Source organism: Rhagoletis zephyria, unplaced genomic scaffold (genome assembly GCF_001687245.7).
Source record: "Rhagoletis zephyria isolate East Lansing unplaced genomic scaffold, Rhagoletis_zephyria_1.1 Rzeph_scaffold_02596, whole genome shotgun sequence".
NCBI classification, from domain to species: domain Eukaryota; kingdom Metazoa; phylum Arthropoda; class Insecta; order Diptera; family Tephritidae; genus Rhagoletis; species Rhagoletis zephyria.
Genome location: NW_016159680.1, coordinates 33,835 through 58,296, shown reverse-complemented (window position 1 = coordinate 58,296; position 24,462 = coordinate 33,835). Strand labels below are relative to the sequence as shown.

The following is a 24,462-nucleotide window of genomic DNA, read 5'->3' as shown; positions in this document are numbered from 1 at the left end:
TTGTTGAAGCATAATACAGAGAGTGGGACGATCGGCAGGCAGTGCGAGCAAGTGACAGTGGTTTCAGCACACAACATGTTTAAAAGTTTGAGTCTGTTTGTTCGTCGTAAGCGACATGGGTGCCCATTAGGGCGGGTTGTTTTTTTTTTTATAGCATAAACTACATAGAATTCTAAGAAAATTCTCCGAAGAAACCATGTATCTAAAATAAAATCCTAATCCGCGCCTCTCGACTTGAAAATTTATATGGCCGCCTTTGCCAAAAAAATAAATGTTAGAAAAAATAGGTTTTTCCAAAAAGAAATCGAATTTTCTGAATAAAATTGTTCTTTTGCACTTTATATTTTTTCTACACTCAAAATTTTTTTTTTCATTAAAAAAAATATTCACCCAAGTAAAAAAGTTTGTATATAATTTTATATTTAATATTTTTATAAGGAACATAGATAAATAAAATTTTCTTTCATAATTTAATAAAGATTGGAAATGCAAAACAAAAAAAATTGCACTCAATAAATAGTTTTCAGTATTTATAAAATAACCTTCTTTTGTTTCGATAAACAATTCTTATTTTATAATGCAAATAAAAACAAACTAAAAAAGTGTTTTCACTCAAACAATATTTCAGCAATTTTTCAGTAAATTGTTGCAGGTTTCAATTAATTTCGTTAATGTTCCACTAGAAGTACGTGGTCCACTTGTGGTTGACATTTCCATAACATTGAATAAATGCCGAAATGGAAGCTCATTGAAATGGCAAACAAACGAACCAGTGTAATGGAAAAAAATTTTCGAGTCGAGAGGCGCGGATTAGGGTTTGATTTTAGACCCATGGTTTCTTCAGAGAATTTTCTTAGAATTTAATGTAGATTACGTTTTTGCTATACGATTTTTAATTTTTTTTTTCAGCCATACAAATCAACCCGCCCTAGTGCCCATACTTTAAACATCACCAAATGCATTTTCCCCCATCCGCTGCGTTCTCTGACTTCATTCTAGCCCAGTCTTCCTATCTCTCTCTTGCTGCCTCTATATGAGCACACTAGCAATTCTGTGACAGCGCATAATGCAGATTGCGTACAAATGATTTATTGAAAGTTTCATTTTTCTTTTGTAAAAATGCATGTAATGGCAGGAAACTTTTTAGCCAAATCGGTTCGGTGGCAACTAAATGCACTTCAAACTATCGTTGACGCCACTATCCGGGTATGGCGGCCTAAAGTTGATTTTATGCTGCACCAACATACATACACTGAACAAAAAATCAGCCAAAAATTTATTGATATTACCGAATTCAAACTTGAAAAGGAATCAACGCGATCTTTGGTTAGTATTAGCTATGCCTTGGCTGATGTTTTCAACAATGATTTGGTAATACGTTACGTTTACGTTAACCAAACTTTTGAAGCTTTAATTTGTTTTCAAAAACAATTATAAGATTTTTAGTAGCACGCTTCCAATATTACATAAAATTAAATGTACCATATATTGTGCAAATGCAGCGAAAGGGTTAACCATGAAAAAACCAAACTTAACTTGGTTGAAAAAACCATTGTGCTTTTGGCTCAGTGTATGAGTGTGTATGTCAGTAGCATAGCTAGCTCCATGAATCATGGGGATCGATTACCCTTTATCAACTTTCTTGGGGGTGAGGGTATCAATTCCCCTCAAACCCCCTTCATCAACGCTACTGACGTACATTTTCCCACAAATTTTTTTGCGGGTGCATATGTATGTAGTCCTGTGTACTTTCTTGGTTTGAGCTTTTGAAATGCACTTCTCCATCAGCGAATGATGCATTGAAGTTTCCTCTGCCACTATTTGTTTTCCTTAGTTTTAGAGTGCATTAGAAAAATTTTTGAAGTATTTGCTGCAATTTTAGCTTGAAAATTGGACATAAATAGATGTAGTCATTTTGTAGTTGAAGTAGGTAAATAATTTTTTCGTCGGAAAATGATGAGAAGTATTAACATATTCTAGGTGAGGATGAATTTCGATGGAATTTGTTTCATTTCCTGGTTTTCTGCGAAAACTCATTTTAAGCCAGAAAACATTTATGTAATTTATGTACATACATTGCTTTGTTAAACCAAAATTGAACAATACCAGCAATAGCTGTTTCAAAATATGCCGAAATATTTGAAAGATCCAAATTTTCGTACTTCTTTTTCAAAAAAAAAATCATTGGAATCTTTGAGTTTTAGAAATGTTTAACGTTTGGTTATAAGGAGAGTCGATTAACGCATTGTTAAAAAGCTGTAAGTCTGGACTCTAATTTGGTAAAAATTACGTAAGCATCGAATATTATTAGTCAAACCTCTTTTGAAAAAACTCAATCCATCGCAGGTTTGTCCCTTTCCTTTTCTTCTTCCGTAAAAAACCTGAGTTGTATATCCTTAAATTTTAAGTCGCTCGGGGGTTTATAAAAATTTTATTTTTTTTCGATTTAATCAGTTCCACCAAATATGCGTGTCGGTGGTCCAATATGTATTTTTTTTTTTTAATAATAATTTCGAGTGCTTTCATATGTACATAGTACATAGGCATGTATGCATGAAAATATATCAATATATATTTTATATATATCACAGAAAAAAAATTTTCAATATTTCTTTAAGCTTATTTTCTAACCGAAGTTCATAAAACTTCTTGATCGAAACAATACAATATAAAAATTCTGAAATGTGATGCAAAAATAATATTTGTTTGCGAAATATTTTAAAACTTACGTTTCTTACCCTCATGTGATATATTCCATATGCAAGGTAGTTTCTTGCATTTTCCTGTATAAATTCGCTTGTTTTACTTTCAATGCATGTTTGTATATGTTAATTTATGTGAGGACATATGTATATATGCAAATAGATACAAATATTTGCACGATTTTGATGAAACTATCAGGGATATTCTGCAATTCACTTCCGAGTGAATTCCAGTAAAACTCGCTTTGAATCTGGAGTTCGGGGTTTGTGTTTGACTTTCCGAATTTTACAGGAAGGTTCTGCATTCCAAAAGAAAGTGGAAATAAAACTCGTAAAGTGAAACACAGAATCCAAAATGTTGGATTCAAGGTGAGTTATGTTCAAATTCACTCGGAAGTGAATTGCAGAACCTGCCTGATGGTGAAACCCGTGCCAATATGTTTACATACACGATCAGACATGTGGGATTATCTTTTTGTGTATAGATTTGACTATGTATTTTATTATTTTTGGATTTTAATGACTCCTTACGAAGCCTATTTGACGATTTTTTATATAAAAAATAACCCACTTGTAGTTAGCTTTTTTGCGGGATTTCTATAAAACATATACATAACTTTTAGTTAGCTACAAAAAGCTAACTTGAAACTAGTTCACAAGTAATGCAGGAGTAATGAAGGAAATTGTTTTCTTTAAACACGTTTCTATTTAAAAACCCTGCACCTTGCAAATACTTTTTCCAATTGAGGACAAATAAAAGGAAGATCGAAATTTCATATTATCATTTATGTCTGACGCAGTTCGAATATGGGACCACCTACAGCAGCATATGGAAACAAATATGAAATGTAATAAAATAAATAAAGTAAATAAATTAAATAAATTAAAAATATAAAAAAATAACATTTTGTTTTTCCTATTGATATTTTATGTCCAAAAGTAGTAAGTTACAAATTACATCAAATGCAGAGGTAAACCACCCTTGACTATTTCACGGTAATCGCCATGGAAATGTAGTTAGCTTTCGTCAAAGAGAATATACAGATAATAGGTGACTTTTAGCTCCTTCCTAATCAACATAAAGTTAGCTTATAGTTAGATACATTTCCAGCAGGGCATCTTCAAAAAAACAACGTAGGTTTTTTTTGAGGAGGGAATGAAGGTTAGAAACCAACCTTGCTATTGAAGATTTAAAGGAAATACAATTTTTTCAACTCTAGCACATCAAAGCTTTTGAATTTAAATTCACAATTGGTATTCAACTACGTTGAGATTTGAAGGCTTTATGCGTACTGCTACAAATGTACAAAATAGCGTGTACCCTACCCACCAGCTACAATTTATTACACCGCTTCCGGTTCACCCGTTTAATACACTGCTTTGTTGATAAGTGAAACGATTGAACAAATTGCATCAGAAACCCGTTGCTTGTGCTTTTGTCAGCTTCGTAATTGTTTGAATGTGCTTTAGGGTGGTGCATAAATGCATGCGAAAAAGTAAAGTCGCAATTTTTATGCTCTCACCGAAAAAATATACCCTTATTTTTTTATTTGGAAATCAAAAATTATTTAGAGTTCACCCAAAGCTGAGCGCTTTGAGCGATCCCTAGATATATTTTGATTTCAAAATAAAAAATAGGGTTATATTTTTTTCGATATATGTAGAACAATGCTAGAGGGTGAGAGCATTAAAATTCCGACTTTACTTGTTTTGGACCGCCCTAATGTTCTTACTATACAACATGTTTCCCCTATCGCTAAAAACTGCCCTGTGAAACATATCTGCAGTGGTCGATTAGTAGTGAGTAGTTTTGTAGTTTCCTGTGATGCAGATCTTTGTCTTGATTTCTATCGCTATCATTTTATTTCTCTTGGTCTATATTCTTGTTATTGCCTTTTCCCGCCACGAATGACTTTAAACGCATTTTTTTGAACATTCTCTAAACTACCTTTGCATGATAAGCTGGGGTGTTTTCACCGATTTTAAACGTCACTTACAACGTACTATTTATTTCAATCAGATTTTGAACAAATTGTATGATATTAATCTAAAAGAAATGTAGATATAATACTACAAGTTTATTTTGATTTACTCGAAAAAAAAAACTTCGGATCAAGTAAACTTTTAAGCTGGGATATGCATACATACATACATACTTTCAATGCCATATTTGTGTCTGAAATCGGCTGGTAACAATCAAACGCTTGTAAGCTGCCAAATGGAGTGAAATAAAAGCACAGCAAGCATCAACACATTTACAACAATATTTATGTACATACATACGTATAAATGGAGTTATGCGAAATGTAAAATGTGAAAAGGAAATTGCATATTCGCCTTGACAGGATATCATAAATCCGTTGATAACTATATGTGTGTATATAATAGCTTAGTGTTGGCTGTGTAGGTATGTTTGTGTGTGCGCCTTTCAGAGTGTTTACAGTTATAAGTGCTTTCGATAGATGTCAAGCGCTTGCAATATGTACATATGTATACTTGTGCACCTACATACATATATCCATGTATGTCTCCGCATGCGCCCTGCAGAAAAAAATTATCAATTGACAAAAAAATAACCCACTTTTTGCGGGATTTTGTTAAAAATATTAATTTTCAGTTAGCTATATAAAGCCAACGGGAAACTGGTTGAAAAGTAATGCAGAAATCATGCGGGCGTAATCGGGAGTTTTTTTCTTTAACCAAGCTTCTACTTAAATAACCTGAATGTACTTCTTTTCTGCACTTCCCAGATGCTTTTTCATATTTAGGACAAATAAAATTAAGATAGAGATTTTACATTATCTATCATTTTAAAAATATAAGTGACGGAATTCCAATATGGGAACAACTGCAGCAAAATTTTTAAACAAATATGTAATGTTAAATAAAATAAATAAGAAAGTAAAAAATTTAAAAAAAAAATTTGTTTTTCTAACTGATATTTTATGCCCGAAAGGAGTTAGATACAAATTACTTGACACCTAATGACGATTTCGCGGCTATTGCCATTACAAATAATAGTGGTCTTTAGTTCCTTCCTAATCAACTTCAAGTTAACTTATAGTTAGATACAATTCCTGCAGGGTATAAACGTATGTAAATATGTAGTAATCCTGCGTGTACATAAAGGTTGAAATAAACATGAAATGCTATCAAATTGACACGTTTCTACATTGGAAAAGATTTTTTATAGAAATTTTTGCTAAAAAACCCGGTGAATTTTTTCAGTGTCGAGAGCTTACCATCAGCACTAAGTTTAGGCTCCCGGACTTCTGCTGTGTATTCCATGCGAAAGTGGTGATGTCAAGGATACAGTGGATTCACTACTTCGGAGTGCTATAACAGTCAGGGAAGTGAGCATACATATATTCTAATAGCCAAGGCGCTATCAGGGCCTTGAATACGTAGGAGGTGCGCATTAGCTAGGTTAAGGAATGTCTGCTCTCTCTTTCGGTCGCGTTGGAATACTTCTGTATTAGGCTTATTTGGGTTCCAGGTCCCAACGACATTTAGGGGAGTTATGTGGCTTACGCGCATTGGCCAAGGAAAGCACTCATGAAACGTTATCACCGGATAAAGGGCGACTGGGATGCTATTGATCACTTGTGGATAAATGCGCCTCATGTCAGCTCAGTGAGCGCTGGACAAAAACCAGGACATGCGCGATCGCAAGTTCCTTCTTGCCAGCTCTCACTTTTGGTGGGGTTTTAACGAGTCACTGTCCAAGCGGTATTCACGCAGTAAGGCTGAACATACTACCAAACCCCGTATATCGCAGTTGCCTGGAAGATGACGAGGTAGAGTCACCTCAACACTATCTTCTTAAGTGCCCAGCGTTGGCGAGGCTAAGGTTGAAGTACTTTATCTCAGGTCCTAAATCTCCCCCAGGAACTCTGGGGTGCTGAGTTTAGCCGAATTCGTAAACACATAATCGGCTCGGGTGTTTTATCAATAAAGTATAGGGTGCCGTTCAAAATGTGGTATCACAAAGGACAATCTCTTATTGTCTAAGTGAGCCCCGGTTACACGGAACTGCCACCTAAGCTAAACTAACCTAAGGAATTTACATTGATAACTGAAATATATATAAAAGTATTGGTGTCAGACGAAATATGCTTAAAGGCTGAAACTTGGAACTATTTCTAAGATGGTTGCCACCTGCATAAAAAAAGTTTAATTATTTAAAGAAATTAAACTAATAATTACATTTCGGTATCAATCGGAATGGTCTTGGAAGGGCTTCACTTCCAAACTATTTGTAGAGGAGTTTTCATCTATCTAATAAGTCAAGTTCAAGTTAAGAAGTTACCTTCATCTTATAATTTTCTAATAAAAGGCTTCTCAGGTGCTCAAATTAAGAATAGTGAAAGGATATATAATAATTATTTATACTATATTGTAATATAAAACAGTTATTAAGTGACCCAAAACTCCGCTTAAAAAATATTAAAAATTTGTATGGCATGAAGTACAGTGCAGCAGTACAATAGCAATGTCTTTCAGGCGCAAAATAATTTGTCGACACGCATTGACTTTTTTGCAAAAACTTACGTACGTACCTACTATATATCGTCGTTTAAAGTACAAAACCGCGTATCAAGAAAATGTAAAACCTCGTATGTGAGGTGGCCAAAATTTTATAGGAGAGTGTAAAACTGGTCTTATTTCAAAACGGTGAATGGATAACAGCTTGATACCGGGAGCTCCCGATGAGCAAATATCTCTTTTGGCACAAATGTCAGTTACGAGGTTTTGCAAACATCGACAAGACAATCGAGCAATCAATGCCACGCTGCTGCCGTATCAGCAATTGAAATGCTATAAGCTTTTACTTCACGGCATTTATCAGTGCCAGTTGCATCATCACATAGTATTCAGAGGTACGTTACAAAAATATGTATACTCAAGTGAGAATCCGGTGAACACTCCTTCCAATATGCAGCCAGCTACGGGCATTACATACTTATGCACTGGAGTCATCAACGCCAGGACTCGATGTGCCTACTGCTTTCGTCAGATTTCAAGGCAGTCAGCATTCGGTTTGTCTGCTTGCGTCGACTTGCCTCGACGTGGCTTGCCTGTCTGTGGCTTCTTATGGCCTGTTTTTGACACATTCTCGTTAATGTTGACGTTAACGTTGAAGTTGATATCGATGTTTATTTTGATGGCGATGACGAACGCACAAACATACTGCCAATGCATGAGTATGGTAAATAAAATTTCTTTTACATAACTCCTCATAGTTGATGGTTTATGGCAGCTGGTGTAGGAGCCATTGCTCAGCCACACGTAGTTACAATATTTGCACATACATATGCTTATGTGTGTGAGCATCCTTTCAAAAGTGTGATTGTGTATGTGTGTTACAATATCCTTTTGAGGTTAGTGCTCTTATCAAGATTATCAACACAAATACAAATGTACGTATATATATATATGAAAATAAATCACTAAGCATAAAGCAAAAGCAAAATCAGTTAGCAAGTATTGGCAATGCTTGGAGAAAAAGTTACTTGAAACAAAAAGATTTATACTTATCATGAGAAAAAAAGTAAAATCGAATTAAAGGACACTCTCGTAACAAAATATGTAAAAAAAAAAATTACACACACCAGTTGGATAAGTGCTGACAACACTGATAGTAAATCCAAATGCGGAAAGCCTATTCGGCAAACTGCTAGTCGTAAGACTTAAATGCCTAGCTGTAAAATATATGTACGTACATAAATGAGGAATAGCTTTTTGATAAACTTAATCCGACAATGATAATGCGCTACAACTACATACTACTTTCAGCAATAGATACAAACTAACAGAGGCGCCGCCGCTCACATTTGGACTGAAATGCCCTTGAAGGTTATTTGAATTCACTTTGAATGAGTTTTTAATTTTCACTATGATGTTAGCATACTTGCTATTTTTCTTAAATATAGAACTTTATGAAAGCTGTTTCAGTAAAATTGTACATAAATGACTCCCTTGTTCTATGTATATGTAGGTACAATTGAATAAGAATTATCTAAATATAAAACTCAGATGATTTTTGAGTGCTATCGATCATAAAGAATTTCACAATGGTTTATTATAATAAGCAGTCAGCATTTTACTTCTCCGTTTAGTCTGCTTTAGAGCAAAATATTGACATATAACTCATCCCATAACGGCGAAGCATAGGCACAAATTATATACCGACGTCTTATTAGTCTCAAAATCGGGCGGAAAAGGTGTATTTATACCATAAAAGGTGGCAGCTCAATAATCTAACAAATCACCTATTACGGAATTAAAGAAACGGGACCTTAAATCGATTACAATATCCTATTGGATTTTAGTATTTCTTGACCAAAAAAATAGTGCTGGAAATGTTTTCGAGTCTTTAAAAATCTCCTGGCCGGAATATGGTCTACGCAAATGGTGTAGTAACTTATATGTAGCTAGCCACTTTTATTCTGTTAGGCATTGAATATCCCCCAAGTTCACTTCAAACGACGTGCCGGGTATAATAGAAAAACTATTTCACTTTAAAAAATATGCACCAGCAGCATTTTGGTATAAAAAGATCATTGAGATCAACACCATCACAGATAGTTTGAGGATAGTGATGTTAATCAATCTGCAGATGGATACCATTTATATATGTTAGATATTTAATAAAATCATCCAGGCAACAAATCGCACTATGTCTGTTCCAGCGGAGCTAAGTGGCGGCAGAATGCTGGAAACGAGGACTAAAAGAAGAGCCGTTCCTTTAAGATAATGAAATATTCGCACAATTTAACCTAAACTCCGCTGGCAAATAAGAACAAAAAGAGAGAAAGTAATGACAGTTGGCTGCGAGTAGTTAATAGCGACATCTCTCGGTGAGATTTTTAGCATGTAGCTAACCTGCAGGCCTAAAATAATCTATAGCTTATTATGGGAATAGCCTACTAAATACACTGGAAAGAGAACCATCAGCAGAAGCTTCCTAGTGGGATAAGTAGTAATGCATTCCATGCGTGATAAATAATCGAATATATTTGAGTAGTTCACTTGCAAACAGCGTTATGTGATTTTATAATAGAAAGCCATAAACTTGAAAAAACGACTACGACAACAAGTAACATTGAAATTGAATCTTTTTTATTATTACCTCAAAATTTGGATAAATAAGAGCCTTATAAAATTATAACATACCATACATACCATGACATAAGATAATATTAACAGTCTATACGACCTAAAGCAGTTTTCTAGGTTCATCAGAAGATGGATACTTTTGAAAGTTTATAAATAAGTATGATAGCGACTTTTGGAAGAAGAGTTAACATTTTATGCTATTTTTTCAGAATATAAAAAGATTCTGCACTGTGTTGTTAGTGGACATGAAACTACTTTAAATACTGGTACGTAATCCACCATAAACTAAAAATCGAAAAAATTTTACATAGCGCACTTTGCAAGTGGACTACTCATTTCTTATGAGTTTTAAATCCGATTACTGTTTAATATGTAATCAGCATTCTAATGCATTCAAAAGGTCCCAAAAATTCATTCTCGATACTAGGTAATGCAAAATTGAATGCCCAAATTTTCTTAGGACATCGGCCTGGGAAAAAAGTGCATTTTCGAATGTGAAAAGGGTTGTTTTACTGGTTGTGGCTTCGATTACTATACATTACATTTTCCCACTGGGTTAGAATAAAAAATTTAGCTTGCAGCGTGGATATATACGTGGCCAAAATAAATAATGTGAGTAAGCAATGAAGCATTTAAAAATCAGAACTAAAATCTTGCGTGACAGAAGCGCTAGATGCAAAGAAAAATAACCCTCTAGGAACAATCTAAACAAAAATCAATCTACGTTCCATTAGACCGGTTAGCAACTAATGGCTAGATATACAGACTTTCAAAATATCCAGCAAATTGTGGCCTTACTATAACATAGCGAGGATATTGGATTATAACATATACACTATAACAAAAGCAGCAGTATTCAGAATTGTAACAATTATATTATTCTAGGCAAACGTTCGGCAGCAATAGTACTTCCATAAAATGGAAATTGTCGCAGCTTTCCGCTATAAGATTTCGAAGAAAGTATGTAGCACTTCTTGTGTGAATTCTGAGGCCTTATGAATATTAGGTGCAAAGTGAATTAAGTGACTAGAGGATTGTCCAATGTCATTTAGCCATCACTAAACGCACGTCAAGCATAGTCTGTTCATCTATTTTGATCGACTCTAACTGTAAATGCTGGTCCCGGGACACACATGGCGTATGAGTAACATTGTTTCCTGTTCATATTTCATACAAAAAATTCCTTACGCATTTTCATTTCATCACTCTTTCCTATTTTATTTGTACATAGCTTTTCGCCATTAGTAGCTTTCTTTCCTTTGTAACTGAACAGGCTTGAACATAAAAGAAAAAATTTACACAGTATTCTGTTATTTTTTTAATTTTAAAGTTTGAGTTTTTCTCTTTCTTAAAAAAAATCTGAAATCATTACATAAATAATTTCTCCGAAACTAGCAAGCCTTTCGAAATGTAATGCATATGAGGGATATGGAGAAATTTGCTAGCTTTCATTTTCCATATTTCGTAAAAATCGTTCATCACTTTTATTTGGTTTACAACTAATTATTTGTTTGTTTGTTTGTGCTTAATTATTTATTAATAATTAAATATGTATGTATGTATCTTTATGTTTACGAGATATCGCCACTAGACACGAATAAAGGCGCGAGTTCAAGAGTTGACCGCGAAGAAATACGCATAAAAAAACTTCAGCGAAGAAAACGCGTTAATCTATTTCATGGCGAAGAAGGACTTATTTGTTACTTACTTAGAGAGTAAGAAATTAAATAATTAAAATTTAAATAGTAACATGTTGGCACTTGTATTACTATACGATTTATAATATTTCAATACTACTACATTCGTTTTTCTACTACATATTATACAATTTGTTGGAGATATCTATAATAGTGTAATTAAAATCACCTGATGTGTGAAAATTATTGCATTTTATTTCACCAGACCCAAGCTATACAATCTTTTCCTAACATATTCTGCTACCACGCGAGCAGAGCAGCGGGTTCAGGCTAGTTTTTAATGAATTTTTATTGTTTTTTTTTTTGTCCATACGCTTTGCCTCAAACATTTGAATCAATCATTGGTCTATTCACACTTTCTGTCACAGCATCGCTTAGTTTAGATATGTACATCAACTGACTTTCATTTAGCTGATAGTGGATGCTGTGATGCTTTCAATTTAAACTTCCTCGCAAATGTCAACTGAAATTTACAGTTCAACAGATTTTAATCTCCTGCAACTAACTGTGCAGAATTTATCCCCAAACAATTCTATCAAAAATTAATCTAGACACTTGGAAAAATTTAAAAGCATTTTGTTCTAAACAACAAAAAAAAAGACTATGATATTACTATTTTATTTTTCGTAAATACTAAAGTTTCAAGGAAGAAAACACTATTGACATACTATTTCGACACCTGAGTGGAAGATCGACCTATCTCGGTAGCCAGTTCGAAAACGCCCTATATCAGAAAAATTTTAAAGAACGCCATACTTCAGAATTTGATTGAAGAACGCCCTATCTCGGAACTCGGCTCAAAAATGCCCTACCTAAGCTGAAAATGTATTGAAAATGTGCTGATACAGGGCGATTTTTAATCAGCAGCTGAGATAGGGCGTTTTTGAACTGAATTCTGAAATAGGGCGTTCTTCAATCAGATTCTGAGATAGGGCGTTCTCGACCTGGCTGCCGTGATAAGTCGATATTCCACTCAGGTATCGATTTGTTATTCATTCCTGACAGCAGAACGAATGCCTGCAAGCGGGAGCCAGGAGACAAAATGCTCATAAATGCAGAATTGAGCCATTTATTTTGAAAGTGGCATTACTCGTTTGGTGCTTTATGACTTCTGTGATCTTTACCTGAACGCGTCTGTTATTCGCTCAGCTTCACAAGCCAAAAGCAAAGTGTTGCGTCTTTAGTTTATGACGACAGAACGATTCACAGCTGCATTCAGTTAGAAGTAACCAACCGTTCAAGTGCAAGAAGCGGAAGTGACTTATGCCACATTCAAAATAAACGGCTCATATATAAATATGTATATGCTGATAAATATGTTTCTCGATATGTGTGTATGTATAAATGTAAAAGTATTGTCAAAAAACAATACCGCCAGGCATGGAAATACCAAACATCACTCGGCACGGCTTAAACTTAACGATTTATTTTTTTTGTTTGTGAGACTTGCAAAGCCAATAGCAAAAAAGCAGAGAAATAAAAAATAAAAAAAATTATTGAAAAACCGTTAGTAGCGGGAGAGAAATTTGGAGTTTTATCAAACTTTTATTTCGTTTTTTTTCAACATACTCGCGGCCTCCTACTGATATAGGGTTATGCGGGCAAATGCTAAGCGGTAACGGACTTTGCGAACAAACTCTTTACACAAGCAGCTGACCTATGCTCGCTAAAAAAAAAATGGCTTAAAATCACGAACCGGAATGGTGTGACATTTTAGTTTTAATTGATTTATGTGTTTCGTTTTAAAACTGATGCTGCAATGTCATGGAGCTTGCTGAATGCGGCGGGCGGCCTAGCGTTCAAATGGGCGGAAAAAAAGTTTAATAGAAAAAAGCGAAAAGAATTTATATGGAGACTAGAAAAAGAATTGAGAACATATAGCCGGAACAGCTATGTGTTTGCCGGGCCTTAAGTGGGCTCTACCAAACTCGACACATCACCAGTATGGGTTTAAAGCTAAAATGACGGCTGGTCGATAGTAATTTTGCTCGCTCTCAATACGATGGGTGAAAAAGTGAATTTGAATTTTGGTTGTGTCGTTCAAATAAAATGCGAAATTGCTCTTGACGCGAAAGTTAACTTTCGGATTAATTTCGTTGGATTTTTCACAGCGTTAGCCTGAATAATTGCAGTTGAACGATAGCAGTGTGATATTTGAAGTAACGAGTGAATATCGCAGAAGAAAATAAGCAAAACAAAAACGAAATCGAGTGATGTTTGAGTTTAAGTGCTCAAATATTGTCACTCAAAGTCACACCTCTTGTTAGTACAGATAGAAATAGTATGGCTAAGGCCAATATATGCAGAAGTCGATAAGAGATCATATAATTGATAACAACTGATAGGCTGGCAAATTTCTTTGGTTAGACCCGAGCAATCTTTTGTAGATTAACCAAACTGGTCTCATGGCTTTCTATGTAATTAATGATTTTTTTCCTGCTAATCGTGTACGCAGTTTATGTACCCAAGACCGTAACAGTTACAACTTTTATTAAAACAAATCGCTTTTTAACAGTTATATTTTTACTTCTGTTTACTTACTCCTTAAATAACAGTTATTTCTGATTTTTATTTTATAAATCCGAAATAATAAATATTTTTTACTTGTTATTTAGATACATCTGCATTTTTGATTTTTAAATTAAATGTCTTAGATAACAGCTATTGAAGACTTTTATTTAAAAAAGTGATAAATAAAAATCAGTCAGTAACTTTTACTATTAAAAGTCATCAATATAAATCAGTCACTGACTTTTATTTTCTAAATCACATATATAAATGTCATTTGTAGTAAACTTTTGAACTCAAACACTTTCTTAACGATAAAAGTCTTCGATAACTTTTATCTAAAATAACCTTTATTTTTTTCATAAAAATTACAATTAAAAATTAATTTTCAAATTTTTATTCTCATTGAAAAAAGAAATTGATTCGTATGTATCACTTAGTTATGAACATTGCCTTCATACTGAATTTTTCAATGACATTTTTCATCAATAACTGTTATGTTCGGTCCCTGATATGTACTACATAAAAATATCGGATTAAATACATATGTATCTCTACCTAAATGTGAAATTGTGCCAAGTCAACTTGTTTTTCAAAATTTAGCTTTTAATGCAGAATGAAAGATAATGCGAAACTACATGAATTTTTCCCCTCTCCTGAATAGTTTCAAAAAATTGTGTTGGCAGCTTATCACGTTTAGGTAACGATATAAGTATTTATGTATTTTCAATCTCAACTAACTTCCAATTCCTACATACAAATATGTAAGTAAATAATTAAATTTTCTTTTCTCTTCCAGACTACGCCCAAGCTGCTCTCAGCAATGTAAATTTATTCATTGAACCTCCAGCAGTACGACGTGGACAATCGGTCATTTTACGTTGTCACTATGCGCTCGAGGGAGCTCCGCTTTATTCAATAAAATACTATCGTGGCAATTACGAATTCTACCGTTATACACCGGGTGAATTTCCGAATGTGAAATACTTCCAATACCCAGGCATTAAAGTCGATGTGAGTATTGAGTGCAAAGAAAATAATATTATATACAGGCAGAAAGAACTTAAGTAATGCAGTAACACAACTCCCTCGAAATAAAATGCAATGTTTAAAGCAATTGAAGTCACGCACGCCTATCTACACTATATCTACAAATAAATAAAACTCGTACATTAATTCTTTTTTTTTTTTTTTGAGAAATTATCTCCAAGAAACTTATCTTTTTTTGTTCTTTTAATTAATTCTAGTTGAGGGCGAAGATTTAGATTTTTCACAAGCTTAAGCCGGAAAGACAGCAGTAAAAGTATTTATGAAGATAACTTTACTATCTCCGTTCTGTAGTCCATCTTAAGTTTGACAAAGGATATTTTAAGCTACAGTTTACGGTATGAAAGCGAAACAGACCTAGTCAGAACACACACAATTACTTGGTATATCTGTCCTGTAATTTAGAGTATGTCTGCAGGGTGGTCTATGTAGTGGTTTGTTTTAAAAATTCAAAAACTTAACAAAAGCATTTTAGTTTTTCGAAGGGATAAACATTTCTATTATTTAAGGGCCTGAATCGTTAATGGATAGTTCTCATAACATCGTTTATTCATAGCATCCCACAAAAAAAGCGAACGGCGTCAAATCGCAACTCCGAGGTAGCCAATTAACATCGCCGAGCCAGCTGATAGCGCGATTACTGAACTTAGCGATTCATTTTGTTCCGCAAAGATACGACACTGACTTTATTTTCAGTAGAAAAGTGATGTCACTCTCAAAATTACATATGATTAAAACAAGGTCAACAATGTGTTTAAGGAAGTCAACGTAAATGCTTAGCGTTTAGTGGGGGCTTGACTGTTCCAGAAGATGATTGTTGGCTAAGATTTGCACAGAACGTCTTCCTTAATTTATATAAACTGAGGTTTAAATCGACTAGATACAGTTTGCTTAGCTGACTAGAGATACATATGTCAAAGAGTGAACCACAACTGGTCAGAGGCGCTCACCTCCATAACCTGATACCGGTTAAATCTAAGTAGAAATTCGGAGGGAGACCACGTACTCCATAACCACATTTTCGTGCCCCATTGCCGCTTGGCACTCAGATAAGATTCGTACCTCCTACAAATATGGGCGTCACATCCTTTCACTGTATATACACTGATTTTTGTGTGGTAGCCGCTTCTATCGGAATAAAATTTACATTGGCGATTAGTTGATGCCAGAAGACCCTACTACCAACCTTCTGGTTCAACTTCGACTTATTTACGAAAAAAGTCTCTTCCTCCAGGCAGCAGGGATGAAATCAAGCCTCCTATTCAAACGTCGAACTTACCAGGCATCTGGTTGCCCTGAGCCTTACTGCAGCCCTAATTTTATGTGTAACGTTAAAATGTGGGTATTGTGTTCAGTATGTCGTTGCGTGCCAAAGTGGAAGTGGTCCGCAATGCTCCACATATACCAATGCAATTCAGCCTATTCTACGCACTCTAGCTGCGCTTAAGTAGTCAATCCCTCTCTAGCGAACCACCACTATAGAACTCTTTTAAATTTAATAGGCTTAAATTTGCTATCGTAGTGTCGGGAAACTATCGTAGATCAGAGATTTCGCCTTTTACCAATGGCTTTCCTGTATAAATTTAAGGCAACTTATGTATTCTCTACTTGTTTTCAATGCCGTGATTCCCCGACACCTTTCTGCCGAGGCTTAGGTCCAAGCACTTGATCCTGACATAAACATGCAAGCGAAAATCTGCAATCGAGGCAAGATTTAAAGTATTGTGTTTCCTAGCGAATAAAACCGGTTATGTTGCTAGGATTGAAGGCGAGGTCCCGTAGTAATCTCGAATCAGATTGTACCGGGTCAAGTAATCCACAACCATTTGCAACATGTCGTCTGGCTAGGTAATCGCCTGACTCTTATAGTGAGTCGTTTGAGACCACTATACAAATCAGAAGTGAAAGCTCTTTGCATGTATGATTTTTATTTTTTCAACCTGAATAGTTGTCAAACTTTATGGAGTAAGCTGTAATAATTTGAGAATGGAATCACAAGAACTGTAGAAGTTACGAGTCTTTTCATACCTGCGTACATAAACTTTAGTATAAACTTAAAATAAAAAATAGTTGTCTTGTTTTTTTCGATAAAGAATGTAAAAAAAATATATTTCACCCAAAAAAAAAAGTATTGAGGTGTAAATATTGTATGGAATGACGCATATATACATATATTAAAATTTATTTAATTATCACTTCGAAAAGAAAGCATTGCATTAAAACACAAACACAAACGGAGGAGAATCGCACTTTATAAATATTCCTTAACATTATCTTATTTTTCCCGTCACATTTCAGGAACTTATCTCCAATGCTACACAAGTTGTCTTACGCGACGTGAGTTTCAGTTTATCCGGCAACTTTTCTTGCGAAGTCACCGCTGATGCACCGCTCTTCTCCACCTCCACGGCCTATGCGCAAGTGCAAGTTGTTGGTAAGTTTGCCGCTTTCACATTGCTTCTTGTTATCGTTCTTCTTAAAATTTTGTTACCGCTGCTGTGGCCACATTTTAACACTGCCAAAACTGCCAAAACTTTAGCGTTTTTCAAAAACTTTTTGGCTAATTATGTGCACTCATAATTGAAAAATTCAATTTACTTTTATGTGCTGAAGGAAAATTAAGTGCAATAATCAGCCGAAATTTAAAAACACTTACCAAAAATTAGAGAAAGTTTATTGCATTCGCAAGAAATATTAATTTTCGATTTTGAAAAAAAAAAACGAGTGGCGGATAAGTGAAGCAATACTTCCAATATTTCCAGCTTTTTTGCTTGCTATGACTACGAAGCAGCTTAAGAAATTTTAAAACGTCAAACGTTTTATGAATAAAGTATACGCTACAAGATATTTACACTGTCACATTAAAGACTTGCAAACACAAACGCACAGAGTGTACTGGGAAAAAAGCTGAAATTTCTAACGAGCTGTTACAGGCGTTTCATACTCGTAGAAGTGAAAAAGTGTTTCCTTACAGCCACAAAGGTATCACTGGAGAGAGATAGAATAAAAGGTGGCAAACAAAAAAAAACTGAAAATGTAAGGTAAGCAAAGTAGGTAGGAAATGCTGCAAAAAAATTGCTAAGACGGCGTCGCAGCGTCACCTGTATTGCAGCTATGCAGGTCATATAGCTACAAACATATTGTGTGCATGTAAAGCACATTAGGCTGTATCACTAAAAAAGGAGCTAAAATGGATATAAAATGCTTTAGGCGATTTATAAATCTTAAACGCAAATCTAAAGAAGAAGAAAAAAAATATGCATATTTAATGATGGTTTTGGATAATTTAAGAAATGTTTTTTTTACAAATATTAGTTTGAAGAATTTTCAACTCAATAATCACTAACCAAAGAAAAATTGTATTTACAGAAGTATATTGGAATAACAAAGCGCCGAAAACAAATTTACTACTGTAAGAAATTTGCATATGAAGTTTTTGAAATCAGTTGGATACATTTAATATTTTTTTTTTTTGTGATGCAACCTAATGTACATCCATCAAATCCACAGACAAACTGCAGCTTAAGCTCGGCATCAAAAAAGTGGTGGCGGCCAAATGCAAAGTGCTCTGAGCGATTAGGGGGCAACTAACTTACTGCATCGCTGCACAAAGTTTATTGCCTTGCAGGCTTTCTTTTCACACAGCCAGGTAAATAGACAAACACTGAAGTGGGCAATGATATGCAAAATGTATATATTTTTCTATGTAGTTATATATGGTAAATCTTTCGAGATGGGGATTTCTTTTTCTACAAATTATCACTTGTCAACCTATTTGAAGTACATTATAACCCGTGTCACCAATATTTTTTTATTGCTTTTACTCTATTTAACCCAGTCAAGTTGGATTTTCATGATTGCAGTAACTTGCATAAAGCTGAAAATTGGTACGAATGTCAAACAACGTCATTATAAATCAAATTTCAAAAGTCCTAATTGATCCCAGATTTAAATAAATCCCAGTCAAAATAAGTATCACAAGAACATTCACGATTTTTATAAAATACGCGAAATTCTCGCATTTGGTAACTGGCATATTTGTTTAATACCTATACTTTTATTCCTCATAACCTAAAAATGAACGTCTGAGCTTAGGTAAAATCGCTCGAGAAGATATATCGAGCCCTAACCGCCAAAATAACGTAAGCGACATTTTTTTCGAAATTTTATTTTTGATGCGGAAATGCATCTAGATGCTCTAGGAATATTTCTGCATCAAAAATAAAATTTGGAAAAAAATGTTGCTTACGTTATTTTGGCGGTTAGGGCTCGATATTTTAGTAAAATGTAGATTTTATGCGAGTTGCAACTGAAGGTATAAAATTCGCTTTTGCCAGTGCAGCTGCTTTGTGGTGGCAACGAAAACGTCCCCATTTCAAAAAATTTCCTTGTATGCAGGTAGACTTATGTACGTTCATATGTACATACATGCTATATACGTGTATAGACATGCAATAAATGTAAGGTTAAATGACTTTTATGATCGCAGTGTCAAAGTGTTTGTGTGGATAAAAGTTTTAAAAACATTGGCAATGATATAAAACAATTTAATATGTAAAATTAAATTTCAGAAAAGGAAATTTCTGTAACCCTTAAAACTTGCTATCTAAAATTGCGCGGGATCATTGAGGTGTAATATAGCGGTTTTGATTTTAAATTTTATTTTGTACCTAAGATCGGCATTATGACTCATTATTTCCATTTAAAGAGTATTTGGCATGTTCTTATCTATTTTTACCACGTTCTTTTTTTAAATTCCGCTTTTAAAAATACAAAGAGTGCCAGTTACTGTCGAAATTCGGCCGCTTTTCTACTTCATTTAAGAGCCCCGAAGATTTATTCGTCATAGCATCTCTTTCATGTTCATTTCAGTCGTTGTCGTCATCCGAATGTATCCGTATTCGTATTCGTCGTGATATTCTTCTCCGTACCCAGCTTCGACTTAGTCGTCGCATTCCTTTTCGGATTCATCTCCGTATTTGTCTTCGTCTTCGGAAACTATTCATATTCGTATTTGCCTTTATATCAGTCTTCGCATTCACTTTTGTATTTGTTTTAGTCGCTGTCTTCAGATCGTATTCGTATTCGCCCTCGTATTCTTCTTCCTATTCATCATCGTATTTATCTCCGTCGTCTTCGCATTAATTTTTGTATTCGTTCTCTTCATATTCGTCGTCATATTCGAATTCAGATTCTTATGCGTCTTCAGATGGTCAACGTATTCGTATTTAATCTCGCTCGCCTCGTATGCCTCTTCGTATTTCTCGTCATATTCACGCTGGTATTTGAATTTTTGTTCATATACGCCTTCGTGTTTGTATTTGTTGCCAACTCCCTGTTTGTCTTTTTTTTGTATTCGCATTCGCGAAAATAATACACCGTTAGCAAACGAAATGCAACTCATATTGAAGAGCTTACAACAACAACTAGACACAAATACGGAAAATTTTACATGGCGATTGAAGCCGTAATTTTGCTCCAATTTTGAAATCATTAATACCTTTCCAATAATGGGTTTGCGGACAAAATTTAAGTGAGCGTATTAATGTATAGATTTCTTATATGGCATCAAAAATTTACGCCAGTTGTTCATTCCTAAATTAGACAAGTCCTTCTGCACTTGGTCCGTCCATTTTGTTCGCCGATTTATTGATTATGAATGTTGTGCTCTACATAGCCGTCTTAGTTTAACATGGATCTCAAAGTTAGACTCGCTGTAAAAAGCTGTTTTAAAATCCATTGGCTTATCTATATTATATGGAGATGACCATCATTTGACCTGCTGCCAAAATCTGGTCGATGGTGGAGTTTCCAGTTCTAAAGGCGCACCGATAAGGGCCAATGAGTTGGTTGAAGATGGGCTTCGGCCCTTCATTCAGTATTTTCGCAAGCAATATTATGAAGGCTCATGCCATGATAACTTGCCCAAAAGGCGGTGGATTAGATACAAACTACATTGGGATTCTAATCTTTTGGCATGTATTCTTCGTTCCATATTCTGCCTTCCAGCTGGTAATGCCAAACTAGATCTTTGCCAACGCCATAAACTACTCAGCTGCTATACCGTCGGCTCATCTTGATCGAGTGCAACAACGCCAGCATTGGTCTGGATTTTGATTAGTTAAACGCGGTACCAATGTTGCTATTCACAAGCTTTGAGTAGTGTTCCCTGAATATCACAGGTGTACTCTGGATGCCTGTTACCAGATTTCCATCTTCGTCTCTACAGGAACTAGCTCCGGTCTTGAAATCAGTTGACTGCTGCCTTAGTTTTTGAATTTTCGAGCCAAGCTGTTCATAGATTTGTGTATTTTTGTCTCTCATTTCTTTCTTTTGAAAATTTATCCATCGTCTCTCCTTTCCTGCTAATATCAGTCAACTGTTGCTCAAGTATCTATGAAGTAAGACGACACTCTTCGTTGTAGCAGTTGCTCCTGCATGGGCGGTACTAACCAACCGCAGTGTGAAGAAGAGGTTTCGAAATAAAATCCCACTGCTCACTTCTATCCTCTACCATGTTCCGCGCCGCAGCAAACTCGATAAACCGTTATCGGAGTTATTTGCAACGAAATATTTCTTCTTTATCAATGGGGCGGGGCGGCGGTGCTGACATGGTTCCTTCACGCGTTCGTAGAACTTTTATGCTACGTTTAAATTGATAAATATCACGCACTATTTTACAATTAAGGCGAGCAGAAATAAAATTTTAAATAAAAGCCAAAAAATTTATAATAATTAGAGCATTATAGCTATAAAAGTGTATTAACATACATGGATATACATTTGCATTTCATTCGGGTGCCACGAAAAACTGCCACCACCACAAGCACCAACATTAGGGCCAGCCACCGCTTCAACGAGCAATGATCCACACAAACGCTGGCAATATTTGTTAAAATAAGAAAATACAGCAAGTATGTAGGTAGGTACATATTTAGACAGACAGAAGTACTCGTTCATAGACGACATAACCGTTATAAAGCGGCAGTTGACATGTTCAAGTGGCAAGCAGCAATCGTTGCCACCAACACGCTGACATTGTCTCAATGGGTGAGCGGGTGTATTTAAGTTTGAGTATGTTTAAGTGAATGTAGGATGTCATCGTCGCCATCGTCATCGTTATCATCGTTAGCGGCGTACGTTGACGTACTTCAACACTCCGCAATTGTCAGCTAAGCAAAAACAAAACCAAATACAAATACAAACCAACTGAGGGGGATAAAAAGGACCAAAACAAAACAAGCGCTAGTACTTTTGATCTTGTTTAGTTGTTATCAGCGTTTGTTTTGTTAGATATTGTTCCATTCGTATTCCCATTCGCATTCAAATTCATTTGCATGCTTTTTGGTTTTTTTTTTTTTGTTTTATTTTTTTTTACGCTCTGCCACTAAATACAAGCATGTTTTGTATTCATTGCAAATGCGTGTGAACAAATATACCAGCACGAAGTAGCTGCAAAAGAAACAAAAACAAACAAAACAACAAAGAATGTTAGCACCAGCAGCACCACCACCAACAGCATTGTCGGCAATGACATGAAGTATGTGGAGCGAAGTAAAATGAAGTGAAGTGGCTCAACGTGGCGGATGAGTGACATTTGCATTTCGAATTGGTGTATGATGTCGGATACATATCCACATATGTGCGTACATACATAAGTATAGTAAATGCAGTGACACAAAAATATATCTATATACGTACATGTAGGCTTCATATGTGCATGTATGTACGTACATGTAAACGTGCTCACTGTCAGTTTTAAAAAATGTAGAAAAAATAGAGCATAAAGCGGCAGACGCCAGCCATTGTGTACTAAGCACTTGAACAATCAACCAGCAATAATGACTGGGCTTATACTTGCGTTTTCTTTTCTCGAATAAAATGTCACCTTCTTATATGGAAACATTTTCAGAGTGCAACATTTTAACGAAGGAGCAGGCAATATGCATGTGAAGATGTTGAGAAAAGAACACAAAAACTTGAGAGCCCTGGCCCAGGGCAGATTAAAAGTAAGATTATTTCGAGAAAGGAAACGCTATTGGTATATACTATCAAGAAAGGCGGTTGAAAAGTTACAACAAAAAATTATAATAAGTTTTGGGGTCTTGAGGATTTATAGCTCAGCAATATTAAAAAAATTTAAGTGCGCCTGGGACACACTGGAGAAGTGAAACTTACGTAACACATCTAGTTTTGTCTTTTTTCTATCTATATATGTATGTATGTATGTATGTATGTATGTATTGCATTTGTTATTCTGTTTTTCTTTGTCTGTATACTCTATCGATAACAAAATCGATAGTAACATCCATCAGAATCTCGATAACAAACACGATAGAAATACCGATACCAAAATCGTAAAAATTTTCTTAGGAAAATCGATAGTAAAATCGATAAAAATATCGGTTATAAAATCGATGAAAATGTCGATAACAAATTCTATGAAATACCGATACTAAACTCTATAAAAATGTCGATAAGAAAATCGATAAAAATATAGATAACAAAATCGATAAGTTCCGAAAAACCGAAAATGTCTAAATCGATAAGAATATCGATAACAAATTCGATTAAAATATCTATAACAAAATTGGTAAAAATATTGTTAAAAATATCGGTAACGAATTCAATAAAGATATCGATAACAAAATCGATAAAAATATCAATAACAAATTCGATAAAAATATCGATAACGAAATCCATAACAAAAATGTCGGTAAGAAAATTTAAAAAAATAACGATATCAGAATCGATAAAAGTCGATAACAAAAATGTTGATAACAAAACCAATAAAAATATTGAAACAAAATCGATAAAAGTATCGATAGCAAAATAGATAAAAAAAACTATAAAAAATATCGATTTAAAAAAACGTAAAAATATCGATAAAAAATCTATAACAAAACCGATCAAAAATATCCATATCTAAAACGATAATTTCCGAGAAACCAGAAAATCTCTGAAATTCCGAAAGAGTTCCCAGATTGAGTCTCTGTGTATCTATCTACATGCATACATATGTATGTATATCCTTTTCTTTAAAATTACCTTTGTATTCATCTTTATTCCCGGATCTGCTTCCTTACTTTTATCGACATCCTCATCCTCATATTTTCCAAAATGTATCTTTCTTTTTACCTTTATGCTTATTAGTTGCTTCATCTACACCTTCACCCTTGCCCTTACATAAGTACATTGTTTAAATTTACCTATTTAGGTCTTCATTTTTATACCCGAGCGCACTTGTGCACAAGGGTATATTAATTTTGTTCACATAACGGTTGTTTGTAACAGCCAAAACGAATCGAGATAGATATAGACAAATGTATACATAAATGATCAGGATGAAAAAAGAAATCGATTAAGCCATGTCTGTCTGTCCGTCCGTC

At 34.7% G+C, this 24,462-nt stretch overlaps 1 protein-coding gene across 1 annotated transcript in view; it reads left to right on the top strand.

Moving 5' to 3' along the window:
* Positions 1-7,380: 7,380 nt before the first annotated feature.
* Positions 7,381-24,462, top strand: part of LOC108367231 (uncharacterized) — a gene marked incomplete at its 3' end in the record, with an annotated part of 24,027 nt that continues 6,945 nt past the window's right edge. Inside the window, exons 1-3 of the mRNA XM_017621829.1 lie at positions 7,381-7,582; positions 14,826-15,040; positions 17,372-17,507. Of these exons, the coding sequence (XP_017477318.1) occupies positions 7,381-7,582; positions 14,826-15,040; positions 17,372-17,507 (553 nt within the window). The remainder of the gene's footprint in view (positions 7,583-14,825; positions 15,041-17,371; positions 17,508-24,462) is intronic.